The 19,648-nt window shown below is 39.6% G+C and overlaps 1 protein-coding gene across 7 annotated transcripts in view; it reads right to left on the reverse strand.

Moving 5' to 3' along the window:
* LRP1B (LDL receptor related protein 1B) overlaps positions 1-19,648 on the reverse strand; it is a 1,569,499-nt gene that overhangs the window by 675,406 nt on the left and 874,445 nt on the right. For all 7 annotated transcript variants that reach the window (XM_056534716.1, XM_056534714.1, XM_056534720.1 and 4 more), the window contains one exon: positions 4,044-4,160. In XM_056534716.1, coding sequence (XP_056390691.1) covers positions 4,044-4,160 — 117 coding nt within the window. The remainder of the gene's footprint in view (positions 1-4,043; positions 4,161-19,648) is intronic.

The raw sequence follows: 19,648 nt of genomic DNA on the forward strand, positions 1-19,648 counted from the left end.
TTTTTGTGTACATTTGTGTTGAAAGTTTGAGGTTTTGTCACAGCATAAAAAATCCATACACTGACTTTAAAATATGACAGGGCACACTCTCTTGTTGCAGTCAGAAAAGCATTGTGAGCGATTGATCTCAGCATTGATGGATTTGAGTGAAATCTGGGTGATGTATCTATGTCTTGTGTCTGGCAGAGGATCAGCTCTGAACATAACTCATTCTGTATGCTGTTCTGCAAGACTGTCAACGTGTGCTGTATAAGAAAGGGCATTTCACTACGCAACGTCAATATCAACAATGTCAATGTCAATATACCAACAAATATGCAATACAATTCTGAGTTTCTAACACTCTCTCTCCATATATATATAAATATATATATATTTATATATATATATATATATATATATATATATATATATATATATATATATATATATACACATGCAATCTCCACCACAGCACAAAAAGTCAGAGGTCCAGGATAAAGTGGAAAGGCTTCCAAGTTTATTCACACCATAAATGTGATAGCGGTGCAACGTTTCGGCAAACTGCCTTTGTCAAGTTTGCCGAAACGTTGCACCGCTATCACATTTATGGTGTGAATAAACTTGGAAGCCTTTCCACTTTATCCTGGACCTCTGACTTTTTGTGCTGTGGTGAAGATTGCATGCTTATGGACTGCTGACTTGCTGGTTGGCTGATCACGTGCACATACAGAGGGGGTCTCTGCTGGCTCTTATGATTGGAACTACTATATATATATATATATATATATATATATATATATATATATATATATATATATATAGTAAAAGTCACACCTAGGCCCCAATATGTTAGACAGCCCATTTGCCACATAAGAAGTCACACGTATTATAAATGGCCCATTGTAGATGAGAGCCTGTCAATGATCTTGCATTAGGGCTCAGGGTCTCAAAGTTAGGTCTCTGGTCATAGAAATCACAATTGTAAGCTTTACTAAATAGACTTGGACAGTATGAAAAGAATTTTCACATCCTTAGTGAGCAATGGATTGTATACATTATACAAAGAGGTAAGCCATTGTATGCATCTCTGCTGTTACTCCGAGACCTTTTAGGGAGGGGGGCACTCCAATTTATCTCCAAGGGAAAAGCTTATCAGTTATTTACTGCATAAGTGACAAGTTTTGTATTAGTGGGAGTTTGACTACTAGGACCCCTATTGATAATCCAAATGGGGGTCCCTTGTCTCCTGGGTGATTGGAATGACATTTAAACATGCTAGCTGTTGCTCCATATATTCCCTATGGAAATGCCAAAGATAGTCGGGTTTTTAAGTTGGGAATGGAAAAGTGTAGACCAACCACAGTCACATAGAAATCAGCAGAAGTGCAGAGTAAGAACATAGTTGGATGCCCTGATACAGATTTTGCACTGGGGTGCCGGACCTTCGAGTTACACCCATGCTTTGTGACACTTTGCCTATAAGGAGTCATTTTTGAAAATATGTTCACGTTTTTAAGAGAATTTAATTCTAATTTGCCAGCTGTCTTGTACTTTTTCTCCATTTTGCTCTATCCTTTTCACATATAAACGTAGGATTTAAAGTTGCAGTTGATAATATTTGCGGAGCTCTATTATGGTCATGACACCAATAAGCCACATTTACCAGAAATTGCTAGCCTGCCCTCCACTGTTATTTTCCAACAAACTTAAATCTCGCAATCCACCAAAACCTTATTTCAGGTCAAGATTTTGTATTTGCCTCTATAACATTAAATTGTGACCAGACCATAAAAATGAATTATTAGGTTATCTTAGCTGGATCCCTTATATCCTGCATGTGTACAAGAATCCTAAAGCTCACTCTCTGGTCTGCAGCTGGTTCTTGACTTCTCCTTTCATCTTAAAGATTGTGCGCCTCTATTCATCCAGATCAGTCAAGTAGAAAAGAACAAATGGTTACCATGCCACCAGTATTGATTCTAGAACGCAAAACAACTTATATATATTTATATATTGCATGTGCACATACTAGTATAAAAGGAGGGGGCACACTCATTCCTTCACTCTCCATACATCTTATTTATTTTGGATGTGGCCCATTTTCCAGAACTGATACATGTCCCCTATACACATTCATCGAGCCCTATCCTGTATATACAGTATAAACTGTAGAGGTGCATAAAAAAATCATCAAACATAGAAACTAATTACTAAAAAGAAAGAATTTTATTTTTTTTTTTACTTCCAAAGAAGTATAAAACTGAACCGAAGCTAACATTGGATATCGAGGGTTAAGCAACAAAAAAGTTATTCACTTTTTTGGTGGCAATAACATAGAGGACATATAAAATGGAAGATAGAGCATAATAAGGACTATTATATAGATGAGCAACCCTGGTTGTACTTCAATTGCCTGCCCAAATTTTGTACAGGAGCAGGGACTCCTGTCGATGGGAGTAGTCCTAGTTCCTGCACAGTACACTAAGTGGCTAGGCTGGGTGCGGTAATAGCAGATAAAAGGCATTGAACATCATGTCAAATAAACTAAAACACAAACTTATTGAGGTAGAGATTTTCTTAACCCCTTAACGACGCAGGACGTAAATGTACGTCCTGGTGCGGTGGTACTTAATGCTTCAGGACATACATTTACATCCTGTACATGACCGTGAGCACCAGAGTGGTGCTCGGGTTATGCGTGGCAGGTTCCAGCTGCTATCGGCAGCCAGGGACCTGCCGGTAATGGCAGACATGAGCCATCGTGCTTACGTCCGCCATTAACCCCTCAGATGTTGTGATCAATACAGATCACGCCATCTGCGGCAATGTGGTAAGAAAATGGATGATCGGATCACCTGCAAAACTGCTGCAGGGATCTGATCATCCATAATAGCAGACGGAGGTCCCTCACTTGCCTCAATTCGTCTCCATGGGTCTTCTGCTCTGGTCTGAGATCGAGCAGGCGAGAGCAGAAGATCGCCGATAACACTGATCAGTGCTATGCTCTATGCATAGTACTGAACAGTATTAGCAATCAAGTGATTGCCATAAATAATCCCCTATGGGGACAGAGAAAGTGTAAAAAAGAAGTGAAAAAAAAAAAGTGAAAAAAATGTAAAAAATTCCCTCCCCCAATACAAATGGTAAATGTCCCTTTTTCCCATTTTACCCCCAGGTGTAAAAAAAATTATAATAAATATAATTGGTATCACCACATGCCTAAATGTCCAAACTATCAAAATATAATGTTAATAATCCTATACGGTGAACAGTGTAAGCATAAAAAAAATTAAAAAGTCCAAAATTGCTGCTTTTTGTCACATCATAGTCTCAAAAAAAATTATTAAAAAATTATTAAAAGTTCTATATATGCAAATGTGGTATCAATAAAAAGTACAGATCACGGTGCAAAAAATGAGCCCTCATACTCATCTATTGATAAAAAAATAAAAAAGTTCGGAATTTTAGAAGGCAAGGAGGAAAAACTAAAATGCAAAAATTCCTTAAGGGGTTAAAGTGTCCTGTCAATTAAATCCAAATCCATTGATTTGAGATGAAACACTTCATTTGTCATTTATCATATTTTTTATCCTTGTTATAGAAATGATGGCTTATAAAAAAAAGACCACAAGGGGTCCCCATACCATCCAGATCATAATTCTGTCCATCTGCATCATATCTTTGTACCAGCTGACGCACAGGCAGGGACAAAGTCCAGGAAGTTAGGGTGAGGATAGCACTCTTCTGTGCTCACTCCCGTCCTGTCTATCAGACTGCACCACGAAAACAGAGAGGAGGAGGTAAAAGAGCAGCCTGAAGTGATTGGATGAAGAGACCCAGCACAGACCAGCTGTGCTTGCCTTGGAAATGCCCCTTCCTGAGCAGTGGATGTCAGTATGAGTGAGCAGCAGAACACAGGAAATTGTGAGTGAAATACAGAAACTAGACATGAAAAGACATGCAAAGAATCTGCATTGAGTAACATATATGAGCACATGTTTTCTCTGATATGACAGGTACGCTTTAAAGGTAATGGAGATTTGACTAAACACAGTCCTTACCACAGGATGCCTGCTCATCAGACTTGTCCCCACAATCATCCTCTTGGTCGCACATCCAGGATTTTGATATACAGCGCCCATTAGAGCAGGAGAACTGGTGAGCTTGACAAGTCCTCGCTGTAGTAGAGGAAATAATATACATAAGTTAGTTACATATAGAAAATCCGACCCGATTAATTTTAGTATATAAGGGGGAATGGTCCAGTATACCTTTAAACTAGAATGTTTCATGGATCAATGCAACAGTTTGGCCCTCATTAGGCTATGTTCACATGTAGTGATGAGCGGCAGGGGCCATATTCAAATTTGAGATATTTTGTGAATATATGGATGAATATTCGCCCTATATTCGCAAAATTTGCATATTCGATATATTCACTGTTATTTTTGCTTTGCGTACATTTGCATGCGCATATGCACATGTGAATAACTATCTACCTATCTATCTATCTCTTTATCTCCTATCTATCTATCTATCTTATATCTATTTATCTATCTATCTATTATCTCATATCTATCTATCTCATATCTATCTATCTATCATCTCCTAATATTCTTGGTCTATACAGAAGTAATAATGGGTCTATGACATTTTTCATTTTTACTATTGTCATGTCATATTCGCAAATATCTTCACTATCTATCTACCTAATTTTAGGGACGATATTTGCGAATATTCACATATTCTCATATTTGCAAATATTCATTCTCCAGCCTAATACGGTAAATAGTATAGGAGCTTTCTTTAGACTACAAGCTGGAAGCAGGGATCACTGTGATGTGTTCTGCGAATATATAGCGCTATATTCACCATATTCAAGAATATGCGAAATTTGCGATAAATATTTAAATTTGGAATATTCGCGCTCAACTCATAATCTCATAATCTGCCAGCACTAGGATCGCACAGGAATGTGCTGTCTCATAGACGGTTATGCATTACGTGCGGACTCGGAACTCGGAACGTGTTCATTCTTTGTGTGGACACAGAATATGGAATTTTTGTGCCGGAAACATCTGGCACAGCAATTACGCTATGTGCACAGCAGAGCAGAATCCCATTCAATTCAATGGGACTCTGCTTCAGGAAAACTCTGTGTCGGATTCCAATGCGGAATCCAGCACGGAAATTCTGAGGTGTGAACATGGCCTTAGAGTTTCATATGATTTATGGTGAACAAATAAAAGGGATGAAAAAATGCTTTTCACTCTATTAGTACCAAGCACCAAACATGTGCCAACATTTATTTATTTCAAGAACTTGTTACTTTTAGCTATTTATTAAAATGAAGCGGATTTCTCCTTTTTCATAAGCCAAGTCATTTATCTGAAAACCCTTTTGAGGAATATGGGGGGAAAAAAAAATAAAAAAAACACAAATAAGAGATAAATTAGGGCAATAACTATTTAACAAAAACAGACACACACTTCATTCCAAGAAAAGAACCATGGTAAACTGGCCTCATAGGCCGGGAGAAAGCCACAAAAAAATAAAAAAAATAAATATGAATTCCAAGCATTTTTTTTTTTTTTTAACTAAGATTCCAAATAACTTTATCTAGTTTTGCAATATTGTAGCATTAAACCTACCGTATTTTTCGCCGTATAAGATGCACTTTTTCTTCCCCAAAACTGGGGGTGAAAAGTTGGTGTGTCTTATACGGCAAATACACATTAAAACCCTGTCCTATCGCGGCGGTCCCTGCAACCATCAAAGGCCGGGACTGGCGGCTAATACAGGACATCACCGATCGCGGTGATGCCCTGTATTAACCCTTCAGACGCGGCGATCAAAGCTGACCGTCGCGTCTGAAGCGAAAGTGACACTAACCCGGCTTCTCAGTGGGGCTGTTCGGGACCACCGCGGCGTCCCGAACAGCTTACAGGACACTGGGAGGGACCTTACCTGCCTCCTCGGTGTCTGCTCCGTGCCGGGATCCCCTGCATGGCCGGCGCTCTCCTTTGTCGTCATCACGTCGGCGCGCACGCTGTCCCGTCATCCAATAGGAGCGGCGTGCCTAGGGGCGTGCGTAGCGACGGGATGGCGGCAACGGAGAGTGAGGATACTGAGCAGCAGAGACGTTCCGGAGCAACGGGGACACCCCGGGGACGCGGCGACAGCAATGGAGGGCGACATCCAGGGCATCGGACACGTGAGTATTACCTCCTATACCAGTGGTCTATACCTATACCAGTGGTCTTCAACCTGCGAACCTCCAGATGTTGCAAAACTACAACTTCCAGAATGCCAACGGCTGTCCTGGCATGCTGGGAGTTGTAGTTTTGCAACATCTGGAGGTCCGCAGGTTGAAGATCACTGTCCTATACTTTACATTGTATTTGGTTCAGAATATTTTTGGGATTTTTATTGTTTAAAATTGTGTGCGTCTTATATGACAAAAAATACGGTAATTAATCCTGATGAAAAATGTGTTAGTGGTTTCCATTTTGCATTTTTTGTGTTTCCCCTTTGTCAAACTGTAATATGTAATGTTTCTTTTTGCTAAGTATTTGCAATTTGTTAATAAATACTGATTTATATTTTATAAATTAAATTCATAACACTCAAATATATTTTGCAAATCAATAATATAATAACCAAGGTTTTGCATCAGTTTTGCCATTAACAAAAATGGAACATAGAGGCTTTGAAAGCAAACAAGCTGTGCACCTGGTAAAGTCTGTAAAAAACAAAAAAAGGAAAAAAAAAAAAAACACTAAAAACAAAATCATGCTTCTTTCAATTGTGTTTAAATGTCAACAGATTATGTAAATCCAAGCTGACCGACCTTTCATACGTGCCGTTATTATAATCATTATACCTTTCTAAAGAAACCCGATACGCTTAACCTTTAAATTGAGATTTCGTTTGACTTCACAATACTAAAGAAGGAATAGTCAATGCAATAGAGATGTATAATTATTGGAACGAGCACAAAAGGAACAGATGATTATAATGTTAGCAATCTAATGATTGTTACTTTTAGAGAAGGGGGACTTTAATTTTGACTATATAAAAATATTTTTACTATGACCTCTAAAAAAAAAAAAAGGTAATCGCCCTACATTTTTAGACACCCAATACCTGTTGTGAATGTGCTGCTAATGTTGTGGAGACCACAGTCTGGCTATGTTCACATAATATTTTAAAGTTTAAAAAAGTAAAAAATGTTGGACATTTTTCAGATGCTTTTTGCTTGTTTAATGCATTTTTCAGTCATTGATTGCTAGATCCCAAAAATGTTTATTTTTGGTTAGGAAGTATTTTGGTCCCCTAACTGTCCAAAATATGGTTATGTCATGTTACATGCCAAAATATGTCCTCGTTATAGAATGTAAACATCCTCTTTACAAAATAAAACGGGGCCAACACTTAACTTACAGATGAGCGAATGTTTGAAAAATTCCATTCGGCCGATTCGACAAATTTTCCGAAAAAATTATTCGTGGTGAATCGCTATTAAAAATGGCTATTTCTGGCCTACAGAGAGCCTCTATAGGGGTGTAGAGCACATTGCCTTGCTGTAACACGCATCGGGCTGCGACATCACAGGGGTGGGTGGCTGGCTGCTGATAGGCTGCATGCTGCATGTAATTCAGGGTCATCCCGCCTACCCTTGTTCCCGCCTTCCCAGGATTCCTTGCCCCATGTCCTCCCATGTGGATCCACTATTTTAGATGCCCGACCCCTGGAGCCTGGATCGCACTAAATGGAGTTTAATGAAACAATTCACGTGATCGAATCGTGTCGATATTTGCATTCTTTGAAATTAGATTTTTCCTGAAATTCGTAACAAATTTTTATTTGACAGATTTGAATCACTCATCCCTAGTCATAGCAATTGATTTGAGTAAATATGTTTGGAACTATGGGCTGTTTTCCTATTGAGTTAAATAGAATGCAGTGGTACACAAAGGCCAGTTTGGAGCATTTTATAGGATCTACACATCTGTTTCTGGTCCATTTTATGTCCCCAAAAACACATTGGGGGAGATTTATCAAAACATGTCTAGAAGAAAAGCTGCTGAGTTGCCCATACCAACCAATCAGATCGCTTCTTTCATTTTTGAAAAGGCCTGTGAAAAATGAAAGAAAAAATCTGATTGGTTGCTATGGGCAACTTTTCCTCTGGACAGATTTGATAAATTTGTCCCCATTGAGAATGTATCCTACCAGGTAAGTTTTATCTCATTCAGATTAAACGAGTAATATGGCGCTTTTTTTTTTTTTATTAACCCTCTGTGCCCGGGCTGAAAAATGAAACAAAACAAACTTTAACTCACCTGCCTACTTTCCCCCTTTGCTGCGATGTCGGCGTCCCTTTCTCCAATCCCTGTCCCTGTCCCAGTCCCAATGGCCCGCTGTGGCCGGTGATATGCTGAGAGCAGCGTGACTCACCAGTCTGCAGGAAGCGGAAGAAGACAGGGACTGGAGAACGGGACACCGACATCGGAGCAACGGGTAAACGTAGGTAGGTGAGTTAAAGTTTGTTTTGTTTCATTTTGCAGCCTGGGCACGGAGGGTTAATAAAAAAAGTGCCATAGTACTCCTTTAAGATTAATTTTAGTGTATTAGCCCAGTATCTATAGTAAATTCCATGGCCAAGGCAGAGTTACCTGTGGGTAAAACTCAAGACTTTGAGTAACCTTCCTCGCCACATTCCTGCTCAAAATGATGGTAACAAAAAGAAAGCAACATCTTGATGCTTCCAATAATACATGGTGTTTTGCATAATCAAAAAGATTTACCAGTAAGGCTAGGTTTACAAGTAGCATATTTGATCCTCATAGGCCAAACCTGTGGGAATGAGTCCAAAACACAGAAACAGAAGCAAATCTTACTATTATAGTTGTGGTGTTGGTTCCACTGCGCGTTTTGACAAAGAAAAATAAAAAAAAAATAACCAAAATAAGCTCCAAAATAAGGACCAAACACTGATCAAAATACACTGTTCAAAAAAATTAAGGGAACACTAAGATAACACATCCTAGATCTGAATGAATGAACTAATCATATGAAATACTTTCGTCTTTACATAGTTGAATGTGCTAACAACAAAATCACACAAACATTATCAATGGAAATCAAATTTATCAACCCATGGAGGTCTGGATATGGAGTCACACTCAAAATCAAAGTGGAAAACCCCACTACAGGCTGATCCAACTTTATGTAATGTCCTTAAAACAAGTCAAAATGAGGCTTTGTAGTGTGTGTGGCCTCCACGTGCCCATATGACCTCCCTACAACACCTGGGTATTCTCCTGATGAAGTGGTGGATGGTCTCCTGAGGGATGTCTTCCCAGACCTGGACTAAAGCATCCGCCAACTCCTGGACAGTCTGTGGTGCAACATGGCAATGGTGGATGGAGCGAGTCATGATGTCTCAGATGTGTTCAATCAGATTCAGTTCTGGGGAACGGGCGGGCCAGTCCATAGCATCAATGCCTTCCTCTTGCAGGAACTGCTGACACACTTCAGCTACATGGGGTCTAGCATTGTCTTGCATTAGGAGGAACCCAGGGCCAACTGCACCAGCATATGGTCTCACAAAGGATCTGAGGATCTCATCTCGATATATAATGGCAGTCAGGCTACCTCTGCCATGCACATGGAGTATTGTGTGGCCCCACAAAGAAATGCCACCCCACACCATTACTGACCTGTCTCCTGGTAGCACCTCCATGCTCTGGACACTATGCTGACAGACACAGCAAAGCTTCTTGCCACAGCTCGCAATGATGTAACATGTGTAGCTTCCTGAGTGGACAGTGTGATTTCACAGAAATGTGATTGACTTGGAGTTACATTGTGTTGTTTAAGTGTTCCCTTTATTTTTTGAGCAATGTATTAGAGCCTAGATTTATCAATCTATCTGCGGCAGAAATGCGTCTGATTTTTTCCCTTAGACAAATAGCAACCAATTACAACTTATTTAAAAAACAAAAGCTAAGCTGTGATTGGTTGCTGTCTGCCTGAGACAAAATTCAATTGAAAAGGAAAAAGATGTTCTGCAGCAGCGCTGCCCTTCTGAGATCAAGTAGTGGATTCAGTCAGATATGATAAAAAGTATTAATATTTATTGTGCACACATTTAAAACAGACAAGCAAGACGTGTTTCGGGGTTATGTTACCCCTTTCTCAATTGCAGGTAAAAACTGCTTTTTTTTAACCTGCAATTGAGAAAGGGGTAACATAACCCCGAAACATGTCTTGCTTTTCTGTTTTAAATGTATGCACAATAAATGTAAATACTTTTTATCATATCTGACTGAATCCACCACTTGATCTCAGAAGGGCAGCGCCGATGCAGAACATCTTTTTCCTTTTCAAACAACATTTCTCCTGCCTCCTACCACCAGAGGTGTTCGGCCAAGTATCTGCAGGCTGCAGCCCGAGATCTTTCGCCTGACCCCACATGGAGGGGTGATACGACTGTCCCAAGAGTTCCCCAGGTGAGTGCACAACAGACGGAGGTAAAAGGGGGCAATTTTTACCCACGGAATAACACGAAGCACTGTCCTTTCCTTGTTTTCTTTCTCCTTCTTTTACTGAGACAAAAATCAGACACATTTTTTGTTGATAAATCCTGTCCTATGTATGGTCCCAGCCTAAAGTTAAATTAATTTGATTATGTTTGATTTTTAAAGGACAACCCTGCTGATCCACTGGAAAAAAGTGGTAGGAGCGGTATAGGTTGCTGAAACGTAATATGTGACCATCCCAAAAAAATTAATGGGAATGTCATTAAATAGCTTAACTTGCCCAAAACACACAGTTTGTCAACACGCCCTTCCATTCCTGAGATATGTGGGTTTTATAGCTTGTCTGAAAATTCAGGGCATCAGTCAGATGGGTGTGAACTTCATTTTAGAAATTAGAGTGAATAACAGATTGTTACAAACTCTGACTGTATAATCCCGCCCATCACCTGGTGTGGGTTATGGGCAAGTTAAGATATTTAATATTAATGTCAATGACATAATCAAATTTTTGGAGGGCTGACCACAGCTCCTCTTTAAAGAGGTTGTCTTGGAAGCAGAAAAAGTTTTACCAAGCTTTCTCTAAAACCTAGCTGATCACAAATGGCACCCGCCCCTGTGCCAATGGTGGAAATAAGTGCCGGATAGCAGAACTGGTTTACTGCTCACTGAACAACCTCTTTGACTCCCTCTAAATTTCTTGGCCAAAGAGTAAATTGATCACCTGAATTGACAGAGCTACCCCTGTCCTCAGGTGGTGTGTGGTATTGCAGCACAGCCTCATCTGCTTTACTGCATGCAATACTAGACACAACCAATGGGCAGATGTGAGACTGTTGCTTAGGCAGCATTTTTTTCTAGTTGTGTACTGCCACTTTTAATGTATTCTAACTGATCAATTTGTACACACAAGGCCAAACTGTTTATATGATGAAGGAGATTCTTATCACCAGGGTCCCGAAGCATCACACTGTGGACAAGTAGGAACAGTTACTACAAAAATTACCTGCAACTTTTTGGTATTTTTCTGCAGTTCTTAAATTAACTTTTTTTTTTATGTCAAATCAAAGCACTATGAATTCTCATCATTAACAACAAGCAATTCAACCATTGTACTACTGTAAATTTGTTAAACATTTTATATAAAAAATAAATAAGTTGCTATATTAATGGAAGTCATGCCAAGTGCTGCTCGGTTGAAGTCGAAGATAAAAATGTAATAAAATAATTGTCATTGATCACACCTTTTAGGAAATCAATTTAATTCCAAGGCTTTCAACTCCATAGGCTTCTTCAAATGTTCAGTTTTTACAAGTGAAAAAGAACTTTATGGAAGTCTTAAAGCTTTGTGAGCTCGAACAATGTCAAATTAATTTATAAATTTACGAGTGTTCACTTGAATTTACTAAAATTGTAAAAGCTGCTTGATGTGTTTTATACAAGAGGCATTATGGGAATGCGCTTTGCATACGTTTATAATGGAAACAGAGTTAGTTTTAAGATTGTGAATTAGAAAACAAAGAACAAAATATAATTATTTAAGACAATGAATAAACCATTATTTTGAAGGTTATATCCAGAAAGAGCTCCAGTTATGTCACATATGGGTGAATGCTGAAGGTGTTGCTGTAACTTATTTAAACTTTTGACATTTTGTCAAAAGTTTAGAACCCATCTGGTCTAAACTTGCTACTATAACAAAACCCATAGTTTATGCAAATTTTTACTATTTTTTTCTACTTATGAATTTGCACTTCAAATTCTTGCTGTCAGCAACCTACCTTTCCACACTTCCATGACATCTGCTCCTTCTGTCAGCAGCTGTCACTCCATTGCATAGGCATATGATAGTTTCCATGGCCGTACACTAGGTAAGGCTGGATAGCCAATCCACTGTCATGGCTGGCATTAACACTTTCTTAGTGTCTGTGATAATGTAGTGTAATGGGTCCTGGCTCTATATCCTGCTAAGTATATAACCTTCTTTTGAAAAATTTTGGCTCTTGACTGTCTTCTGGTAACGTTTTGCCTTCTGATTTTGGTTTGTCACTGGTTGTCACTGGCTTGTAAACTATTCTTTATCCGTCATGGGTCCTTTGGGTTTATTGATGACCTAGTAGCAAAGTTCCACTGCCCTTAACAGCAGGCTCTGGCAAAACTCTTGTGGGTTCCCTAAATTCTTATTCCTGCAGTGGTACTTGATTTTGGTGGTGTTTTATTCCATTCTTTTGGCACTCACAAGACTGTAAAGGTCTTTACACTTGCAAGCTAAATTTACCCAAGGCTATGAGCCGTCTACCAAAACTCTTTAGGACTCAATGTTTATAGCATTTACTTGACTGTGCCTTCCCACTTGTCCTTCTTCCATGACACATTATTGTCTCAGCAACACATTTTTGGCTTCTCACTGGCAAAATCATAAGTTGATTACATTCAAAAAGACATCCTAACTCTCTTCTCCTGCCATTGTCTTTATTTTATTATTCTGCATTTGGTATAGCCTGTCATTGTCCTGTAGTTTTCACCAATTTTACCAAAAAGGAATGCACCTTTCAACAATCTCTGATTAGCGAGTTCTTGAGATTTAGGAAATTAAAGGGGTTTCCACAATTTAAACAGAAATGCTTCTACTTTTGCCTGTAGGTTATGGTATTGCAGCTTTCCCCAGGTCAAGCAAATATTGTAATACCAGACATGACCTATGGTTGCGTTTCTGGGAATAAAAAAGCAAAAAGCTCATTTGTATTTTCTAAACCTGAACAGCCCCTTCAATAGAGCTTAATTTACATCTGTGTCAGAGCTCTGTTCAGGGGACCCAGTTCCAGAATACATTGAATAAGGTGGACCTGAGTGGACAAAAAATTACTGCCAGCAGTAATTTATTGTCTGGTCAAATCCTGCAGAATAAATGAACACCAGACATAAACCAAACAGACCTCTTTGAAATCAACAAGATTCATTGGGATCCATCAGTGTCCACTGTTCAATGGACCATTCAGCTTTGTTTTACGGCTCGAAACAGATGTAAACTTAGCCTGAGTCTTTCTAATAATGGATTTTAGCTATGTATAAAGATGTATAAACAATACAAATACAAACAACCCCCCTTAAACAAGTTAATGTATTCCTACCAAACCCCTTTCACCTGTAACCTTCTTGCTAGGATACCAATCATCAAGCAAGTCCTCCTCCGGGACACATACTTAGTAGTATATTAATCATAAGAGAACAGGTGAAATAGATTTTCAGTCTGTGTTATTTAATTATTAGTTTATGTCTTTTTCTTCACACCATTAGTTTTTCTTATAGAAAAAAATGAAGCATTAAGAACAATTTGAGTTGAAGTCTCCAGTGTTTGCTCATGTTACGCTGTAATTTAGCATGTCTCAGGAACGAGGCAGATTTCAATGAGACGCGCTGAGCCCTGTCTTGCCACTGCTTATGTCAACAAACTTTCCGAACGTCATCTTTGAACCATATAGAGTGAAAGTATCCTACTAATGAGAGTTTATGAGCTTTCTGTATCTAATTACAGTAAAAAGTTCTGCGTTTTAGGTGTTTTAACTCATCAGAGTTAGAATGCTGTTATGCAGGTAATTAATTTCCAAGAATTAGGAAAACAGTTAACCCTATACAGCTCTCAACTTTACTAGTTAGTCAAAAGACAAACAATAGTACGTTAGTATGCACTGCTATTTTTCTACCACAATTCTCAATTAAAGAGAATCTGAATCTGCTATTTCACCCCCACTAAACCTAACATACAATTGCATTACCCAATTTTAGAATGATGTTGCCATTGCGATCCAGTGTGCAGTGGAGGTGGGAAGCCAGCTCACCCAGCTCCCCTGCCTCATCAATATTTCTCCCCTGGCCTGCCTTCTGTGATGTGATAGTCGGGTGTAGCAAGGAGCAGAGCGCTCATCCATACCCCTTTCCCCCAGACTCGCACATCATGGAAGGGGGCAGGATACACCTTTTACACAAGGAGAGTTTTTTTCAATTTTTTTTATTTTTTGCTAGTAATAATGGAATATGTTCAACCAATAAGTTGTTCAACCAATAAGTTAGGAAGACATCTTCACACTCACAGTATACTTGGTTGTCTTTCCAAGTACCTTTTGGAACCATCCAGGTTCTATTAAGCTATTAGGGAGCCTTTAAAGTGACGCTCCCTGGACAAAACACTGTAGCTCTCCTCCAGAAGGAAGAAAACTATAATTTTCACACGAGGAGGTATTTTGCTGAACATTTTAAACTAATGGGTAGCCTCATGTTTGATGATTGCCCTTCAAAGGGGGGTGGTGCCTCAAAACTACAAAGATGGAGTCAGAAACTTGAAGGTTTTTTCCAGGACTATATGAAGAATTGATGGTTGACAGGAGGTTGACACCAGGCATCCCTGAAGAACATGCATTTGGTTTCCTGCACTACAGAGTGAATAGGAATGGCAGATCTGCACTGTCCATGTATAGGAGTGATGCCAGGTAGCTGCAGCTGAGCTTCCATTTACTTCACTGGGTGCTGAGCAACAGTTACCAAATGTCACCACTATACAATCAATGACACAGGGCTTCTGACCACTTTTTACTGAGTAGGTAGATAGGTGCATCTGACAGGTAGGGGTGCTAGGTATTGGTACCCAGCTGATGAGTGATTGATGGCCTAATCTAGGGATAAACCGTCAGTCATAAAGTCCCAAAAAACCCATTTAATTATAGACCACGAGATGTAATATATATTCACCATTCTGTTCCCCTCCCCCACCAGATACAAAAACGTACTTTCAATCTTCTGAAAACAAAGTAGGGTAGCAGCTCCTACCTCTCCCAATAACTCACACCTGGGCATGGAAGGGCGAGTGTAATGAAGAAAATTGTGTCCTTGTAGCGAAATGTGACCCTCCCCACAGGTACAATGTTTTCTGCTTTACAGTCCACTCTCTCTCTCACTCCATCCCCACTATCCTCTCTTAGGGGGACGGGGACATGGTTTCTCCGCACATCTCCCCGCCACTTAGATAGATCATGGAGTGCAGCCAGAGGAGCGCTCCACAGCTGTCATGTCTGGGAAGGGAAAGAGTGCGGCCCTGAGCTCCCCCACAGCCTCTTTCCCTGCCTACTTACGTACCTTCACTAGGCAGCGGGCCCGTAATCACGGTGCCGGTCCCTTCCTATATAAGTGATGGCTGTGACAGTCAACACAATAAACTAAAATAATACAGACACAGGTCAGGGTACAGTAGGGATCAGACAGACTAACAGAAGCAAAACTAACACACACACACACACACAATGGCCCTAATTTACTAAGAGTGGAGTGTAGGTTTCTTTGTAGGTTTTAATCCCTTACAATTTTTTTCCACGGTATTTACTTAGCTTTCCCTACATTTTGCTTTTTTTACACATGCCCTGATCTGTACAGTTTTCCTCCCTCAAATCCACTACATTTTCTGTTGAAACCTTAGTAAATATGTAGGGTTTTTGTGAAAATGTCGGGAACATGCTTCTTTTCTGTGACAACGCCCCCTTTTGCCAACAGACAATCCTCTTTTTTTCGATTTTCTCAGTAAAATGGAGAGTTGGTCAGGTTTTTCATTTTTGGCACAGTCAGAATTCTGGCGCCATATTCTGGCGGAAAACCCGACAAAGCATGTCGGGTTTACAATAGTAAATTAGGGCAAATAAGTCAATGTCCACTATCTGCATCAAAACCAGGAGTTGTCAAAGTACAAAAAACGCTAATACAAGAGAAGAGTCAGAGAGTGGAGCCAAAGGGTCAAAAATGTAAGATATAACAGATACAGTATAAAGCTAGCTAGGAGTAAACAGAGCTCTTTAGCAGGAAAGGATTGGGAGTAGACTGCCAACTAATATAGGCCCAGACCAGGTGCTCACATCAAGGTCAGCTGACCAGTCTCAGCAGACAGGCATAACCATAGCAACAAGACCAAACAAAAGCTCTCAGTGCAAGTAAACCCTTCGGGTCCTTACAACAGCCCTTCTCCCACCTGCCAACACATCTATCACCTGCCCTCCATCTGTTGCAAGGCTACAACACCCATAGCATGCCCTTATGGTTAGAACTGAGGCTGAGGTGATGTGCGAAGAAACTGTGTCCCGTTCTCCTGAGAGAGGGTGGTGGGGATGGAGTGAGAGGGAGTGGGCTGTAAAGCAGAAAACGGTGTCCCTCTGTGGAGGGTCACATTTTGCTACAGGGACATAGTTTTCTTCATTACCATCAGTATCCCAAGCCCCCACAGATCAACATCCACAAGAAAGAAGTTCCAGTTCATAGGTGCAATAAAAAAAATGGTAATTTTTATTCAACAATCCAAAGTTACAACATGCGTATGGCGTATCTTGTCTTTGACTACATGTTGTAACTTTGGATTGCTGAATATAGTTTCCCATTTCTTACCGCACCTATGAGCTGGAATTTCTTTCTTCTGGACTTTCATTCTTCTAGTACTCTTAGTGTGCCGATTGCCACGGTTCTGCCTGTTTTGGCATTGTATTGATAAACTAGATGCCGTCTTGACCCAAGAAAGTTTGAAGATGAGCAGCAATAACATAAAGAATTCTAACTCTATAAATCTAAGTGTTCATCATCACCCAAAGCCTTAATCTACGATGGTCTCCATCTATGAGAAAGGCCGGGTAGAGGACCATAATTTAAAGTGCTTCTGTAAATGGCTAGTAAATACTTGTTTTTCCTTCAGCACAATAAATCCAAAAGAAAACAAAAATAACATTACTCCAGCTCTGGGCTCACCTTTCTGATCCCATTTTGTCTTGATGACGTCATCTGAATTCAGACTGATTTTGGTCTTACAATGATTTACTGAGCAATGCACTATGGTTTGTCCTATAACAAGGCTTTAAGTATATCCTCACATTACCAGCTCTTTAGGCTATTACTGTAATGCTCGGTAAGTAACATTTAAAGCCTCTTTGCTGCACTCCTCTCTCTCATGTAAGAGGGTCACATGCTGGTGATATAAACCATCTTTAGATGTTATTGTCAGAAAAGGAGAAAAGAAAAATGAAAATGGAAAGTGGTCATTATTTAGGAGACTCAACAAGAACACCATCTAACTTTGTTTTCTTGCTCTTGAAGGCACAAAAGTACTCGGTGTTTAGAACACAGCTCCACCACGATGAAGGCTGCGCCAAAATTTCTTCAAACATAACATACATTCTGCATGACGAGTAGTCCATGCAAAAGTGTGTATATCTGCTAATGTAAGTGTATATCCTAAATTGTAAAATGGGTTACATCGTTCATCTGCGTCAGAGGCTCTCTTCTGGGCTAGAAAATTAAGCTGTATGATCCATTGCACAAAAGACACCGGTGAAATGGATTGCAACCAGACCTTGTATCAGATGAGTATCTGCCCCTTCCTAATTAGGTGTCAGAATCAGCATATGCAGGATAGAAGAGATCACTCTGACATGCACATTTCAGATGAATTATACTTCCTTTATTTGAAACAATTACAAGGGTTTATATAGGCTTTAGTATGTCATGAACAGCAGTCCTTGTGATTGGTTTCTTCCATCTGTAGGCGTTCCTCGCCCATCAAGTGGGTCTTATCATTTTGGGTAAAATCTCTCTTGAAACGCCATCTTGAGACATTCTTTCATACTCGATTGGGAGTGGGGAGTTAGTTAGTGAGTGAAGAGGATGGGGGGGGGAAGGTGAGGGGCCTTTTTAGCAAGCATGTTCTGAAATAGCCATTTTCCTCTTCCACCACACCGGTAGATCCTGATGGATCCTATTGACATTAAAGGGGTATTACGGTGGAAAAAAATGTGTTCAAATCAACTGTTGTTATACCTATATGTAAATTAATTATATAAAAATTTTTTTTAGCCTTCCAGTACTTATCAGCTGCTGCATGCTCCAGACAAAGTTGTGTAGTTATTTCCAGTCTTACCACAATATTCTCTGATGTCACCTCTGTCCATGTCAAGAGCATGAGCAAATCCCATAGCAAACCTCTCCTGCTCTGGACAGTTCCTGACATGGACAGAGGTGGCAGCAGAGAGCACTATGGCTAGACTGGAAAGACTACACAACTTCCTCTGGAGCATACTGGAAGATTTTTTTAATTGAAGTAATTAACAAGTCTGTATAACTTTCTGGCACCAGTACCATTTTTATTGGTGTTTGTTTGGTTTCCATCTGGTGTCCATTCATTTAGCAGGATTTGGCTAGACAAAAGAATTACTACTTGTAGCCTTTTTTTGGCCACTCAGGATCCACTATTTAAATTGATTTTGCCTAAATGACATAGATATGAACATGGCTTTACAACTTTATCAAAAGCTCTGGTGATAAGCTGCTAATGGGAACCCTACCCTGAACAAACCTGAAATTTAGGAGACCTTACCCTTTTTAATTGGATATTGGGGCACTTTTGATTTAAGCCCAATTTATTAGGGCTAAATTGAATCTGACTGCCTATCTCTACAAGCAACCCGTTTAATATTTGGACATGAATAGTTGTTTGTCACTGTACCCTGAAACTCATTTTATAGTTCTTCGGAAAATAACATTTTTAAAAGAATCTATTAAATACATAAAAGGTCAAAATGGGGTGGTGTAAGAGCGACCACTCCGAACCCCCTGTAGTTTCGGAATTCTCAGCGTTACTATTAAAGTCCTTTTGATGTGTAGATGTGAGGGCTCTGTTCACCTTCTCTTTTAACCATTTATGGGATTCTTATATATATTTTAATAAAAGAGTCAATGTATCAAGGCAAGGTTGCCTGAGTAGGAGAATGGTGTCACCAGGGATGATTTTAGCTGGGATTATACTTTTTTCCATCCTGACTGGCCACCTGCCCTCTTTGCCCTACTGTACTCTTTGCGTCTCTTTCAATAGCAACAGGTTGTCTTTAAAGTCTTGGAAAACCATATGCGTACTAAATCAAAACCTCTACATGAGGAAGACACTGTCTAACAAAGAACAACATTGCTGCTTATGTGTTTCAGAGAAGTGTGTCTCTCCATGATCACTACTGAAAAGGAAGATGACTCCCTCTCTTGTAAAAAGAAGTAGTGATATCTGGGAAGCAGCTTTATAGTTTACATTTCTTTTGTGCTGTATGGAAAGA

This window comes from Hyla sarda, chromosome 8 (genome assembly GCF_029499605.1).
Source record: "Hyla sarda isolate aHylSar1 chromosome 8, aHylSar1.hap1, whole genome shotgun sequence".
Taxonomy (NCBI): Eukaryota; Metazoa; Chordata; class Amphibia; order Anura; family Hylidae; genus Hyla; species Hyla sarda.